Here is a 4,658-nt window from a genome sequence, read left to right as displayed (position 1 = left end):
GGCCCTCGAGGCCTGGAGTTGCTTACCCTTGCTCTACACTGTTTCTATTCAATATATCATTTTTAAACATTTGGTTTCAGGTCATGCTGCATATAATATGAAGTTATGTAGTGATTATTTGTTTCCAGAAGGAGGTATTTTGTAAGATATGCTCATTGACTACTGTCTGACATACATTATCACAAACAGATCCACCCTTGTTCCCCACGTCTGTTTCAGAACACCAATAGGCTGAAGGTCAAGTGAAGTCAGTACTGTGTAACATGAATGTTTGTGTATTTTAGATACTGCTGACTGTGTCAGAGCGGACAATCCAGGACATGATTATCGAGAGAATCAACAAGATCGAAGAGATAAATATGTCAGTGACAGAGCTGGAGGTAAAACACAAACACATTCTTGTGTAAGACCACAGGTGCATGGTAAAACCTGTAAATCCTCATATCACTTCAAGGTTTTTGTTAAACCAGCAGTCCCCAACCTTTTTTGCACTGGTTTAACGTCACACAATATTTTCACGGACCGGCCTTTAAGGTGTCAAGGATCAATGCAAAACAATAAAATTATACGACCAAGACAAAAACTGTGCTATTTAGCGAATTCAGTGTGTATTTCTGTAACTTTATTAGCAGCGTCCTCCTGAAATGCGCCAACAACATTGAGAGTAACGTCCTCCTTTCTGCCCCTTAATGCTCTCTGGTCACTATGGTAACATTTCTTTCAATATAAGACTCACAACTATAACATGGGAAAAGACCCAGGGAAACCGAGTTAATGATAAAAACCCTGAATACCATAAATTTCACAGCCTCAACTCCCGCGGCCCGTACCAAATGACTCATGGACCAGTACTGGTCGTGGCCTGGGGATTGGGGACCGCGGTGTTAAACAATTTCTATTTCAATTTCCCTTTTTATGTTCGCACCTGATGGCTGCCCTTCCCTGACCCTGGTTCTGCCAGAGGTTTCATCCTGTTAAAAGGGAGTTTTTCCTTCCCACTGTTGCCAAAGTGCTTGCTCATAGGAGGTCATATAATTATTGGGGTTTTTCTGTGTAATATTGTAGGGTATACCTGTTGTGTGACGGCTGTGTGCGGACAGGAATAGGACCCAAGGTGCAGACTCCAGAGACAAACTTAAACCAAAACAGCTTTAATGCTGAACTCAAACATAACATAACTGGGAAAAAATCAAATAAACTAACACCGGTGGACTGACAAAACACACAGCAAAATAAACGGTAGATCGCGACACTGACAAACTGAAACACTGGGCTTAAATACATAGAGGGAGCAATCAGGGAATGGGCAACAGGAGGGAAACACAGCTGGGGCAAATCAGGCCTAACAAGACAAAGGAGAAGCAAAACCAAACACATTAACATGAGACATGGACTTTCAAAGTAAAACAGGAAACCCAAAACACAGACTGAACAAAAGACACAGACTCACATGCAAGCACTACAACAGAGGGAACAGAGACGTGGGACCAGGACAGACACAGACACTGACTGGATGTGGGGATACAGCAGACAGGGGAGACAGCAACTAAGGAACACAGACAGAAAACCAGAACACTAAAACTCTAACCAACCCCACCCAGAGAACCTAAACTAAGAATGATCCTAAAAACCATAAAGCAAAGCTAGAATATAATGAAATAACAAAATCAAAGAACCAAAAACACAAAACACTGGGTCAACGACCCAGGGACCCTAACAATACCTTACAATATAATGCACCTTGAGGCAACTGTTGTTGTATAAATAAAATTGAATTGAATTTTTCAAACTTAAATTATGTATTTCTACATGTTGGGAGCTTATTAAACAATATCTATAGCCAATTTTACATAAAAGTGCAGGTGTATTTCCCTGATCTACAATTTATATCTGATTACCAAATCCACATATTACATTTTAAGTTAAAAAAATATATATTTTTTTCCAATATTATGTTTTTCTAAACAACAAAATCATTTATGAAACACTCTCAAGTTTTAATTACATTATTCAAACTTTGGTAAAGTTTTTATGTTTCTAACTTTTTACCTTGCATTTTAGGATTTCTAGACATTTTGCACATGTTCTTAGATTTTTAGTTTTGCAAAATTTAGGTTCCTTACATTTGAAATCTGAGCTGCAATTCACAGATGCTGCATATTTCCATGTGATGTGAGAATTTTTATTTACAGGGGAGATTAATATATATTTTAAACCAAAACAAATTAAACAATTATGTATCTCATATCACTCTGTCTAACTTTCCAGCTGGCAGTGGACCGAGAGACGGCGGGCAGCGTTTCTCTATTCTCGAGTTTGGTTTGTTTCATTGAACGTTCCCAGGCAGAGCTGGTGGAGGCGATGGAGATCAGCCGGAAGGTGGCACAGCGCCATGCTGAATCCATGACAAGGCAGCTGGAACAGGAGATCGAACAACTAAAGAAGAGACAAAGCGAGCTTTCCAAGCTTGCCCAATCAGATGATCATTTATACTGTGTGAAAGTGAGAATTTAAGGATGAATGTGAAGATGCTAGTACACGCCCATGTTCCAATACTATTTGTTCTGTGCTGTTGGCAAACTGACATACTGAATCAGACTGAGGAAAGTAAAAAAGTAGAGGTGGTAAATGTTATTTATACAAATAAATAGCAGATAACCACAGAACTGACAAAATGTTCTTATACATCAAAATGCATTTGCATGTATCATTAAGGCATACTAATGCACTCATTGGTCAGACACTGGCCAGGCCCATTAAGTATATAATGAAAAATTAATATGCACGATTTGTTTATCTAGAATCTAGTAAAAGATATACTATATGGGTGTATACTTGTATGGCTTTTGATTTACCTATACATATACATAACATGCATGTGACAACAATCTGTTTAAGGTCAAATTCACGTGGATTGAAATCCTATTACCTTAAGTATATTTATACTTTTACTGAAGCAAACATTAAACTACTCATATAGTTTCTAAATAAAGTAAACTTGACTTGATAAGTTAGGGTGAAAAGAGATGTAATGTACACTTCACAGATTGGAGATATCAAAAATGATTATATTCAATATTTGCCAAATTATATGTCACTGACATCAAATGAGTGACACGAAGCTTTTGTAAGCTTTTATAAGAGCACATAAGTGCCCGTTTGTTGTGTAAGGAACATTTTAGTCTATTATTAGGTGGTTGCTTGGCAACGTGACGGTGACTTAATGTCTGATAAGCTTTGATGCTCAACTCCTGATCCTGTAGGAAGAGTTGGCATTTTGGTAAATACTGACAGGAAAAAATTTCTAACATTTCTTTCCACCTGCTCCCTAGACGTTCCCAATTCTGTCCAGCCCTCCACCTACCAAAGACTGGTACAAAGTGTCGGTGAATTCTGACCTGGGGACAGAGTCCATTTACATGTCTATATTAGCTCAGGTGGAGAAGTTTGCCAAAGAGCTGAAGAATATCACAGAAAAAGGTCAGTGTAATGAAAAGCATTCAGCTGGTTTACACATATAATATACAAAGAAGACACAAAATCTGTGAGAACAGGGAATTTTTAATTAGTTCAGACTCAACATACGGAGCAAAAAAACCCAACAACTCTCAAAACACATTTAGGCGATAGATAACAGAGTCTGGCTGTTATATAAAAAAGAAACTTTAAATAAATTTCTTGGCTGATGCTTTTGTGTTTTTCTGTAGCTGCAAGTGAAATGCTAAATACTCAGCTAGTGCTGGTCTGGGTAATAAGCTGCATCCATAAACTGTACCAGTGTAATGCACAGATACCCATATGTTAATTAGTGCTAAGTAGGAGAACAATAGAATACTATAATTCTGATCACCAAAATGCAGACACAAACTTTTTATGACCCATACCACACATCGGGGTATATTCAACAGACATTGGACAAGAGAGGTGTGGAAGAGAGTGCAGGTAGGGTGAAGTGGGTGAAGACAAGTGTCGGGGGTAATTGAAGATGTTAAGATTTTTATTGGGCATGAACAGAATTAAAACTGAGTAGATTAAGTGCAATCTACAATCTAGGATCTAGACAAGCCCAGAGAGGCAAGGCTGAGATAGTTTGCACATTTGAAGAGGAGGTGGGTGGATGGTGGGTTTACTGAATAAAGGATATTGAAGATGAAGCTGATAGGGATGAGGAAGAATATCCCCTAAGAGAAGATTCATGGATGTAGTGAAGTTGGTTAGTGTGAGTATAATAGAAGAGAATGCTAGGGGTAGGGTGAGGTGGTGGCAGATGATTCGCTGTGATGACCCAAAAGGCACCAGCTAGAAGATAATCAGTCAGATAATCTTATTAAAAACACGCAAGTGAAAAAAACTCTACTTTAAGAGATCTTTCACGTAGAAAGCAGCGTGGAGATTCAGCAAATGGCTCCAAAACCTGTATGAAGCTTTTTCACTAATTTGCATGTACTATGCAATTGTTTTTATTGGCTATTCATGGTCTTCTTGTGTACTATATGTCACTACTTCCTGTGATTCCCTGTCTCTTCATTGCACAAATGCACATTACACTGTGGCATGAGCATGCCCCAATGGGTGCCCATGCACTGTGCTTTGCATGTCTAGTCAATAAACACAATAAACCTGTTATTTGTCCAATAATTCCTCATCAACACAGAAGT

General features: G+C 38.4%; 1 protein-coding gene across 1 annotated transcript in view; it reads left to right on the top strand.

Moving 5' to 3' along the window:
• Positions 1-4,658, top strand: part of LOC102192770 (tripartite motif-containing protein 7-like) — a gene marked incomplete at its 3' end in the record, with an annotated part of 11,571 nt that overhangs the window by 5,527 nt on the left and 1,386 nt on the right. The window contains exons 5-7 of the mRNA XM_013915249.1: positions 285-380; positions 2,269-2,502; positions 3,333-3,480. Coding sequence (XP_013770703.1) covers positions 285-380; positions 2,269-2,502; positions 3,333-3,480 — 478 coding nt within the window. The remainder of the gene's footprint in view (positions 1-284; positions 381-2,268; positions 2,503-3,332; positions 3,481-4,658) is intronic.

The sequence above is a fragment of the Pundamilia nyererei genome, unplaced genomic scaffold (assembly GCF_000239375.1).
Source record: "Pundamilia nyererei isolate P.nyererei 1_Seehausen unplaced genomic scaffold, PunNye1.0 scaffold00277, whole genome shotgun sequence".
Taxonomy (NCBI): domain Eukaryota; kingdom Metazoa; phylum Chordata; class Actinopteri; order Cichliformes; family Cichlidae; genus Pundamilia; species Pundamilia nyererei.
The sequence above is the reverse complement of the archived record's forward strand: the minus strand, read 5'-3'. Positions and strand labels throughout refer to the sequence as shown.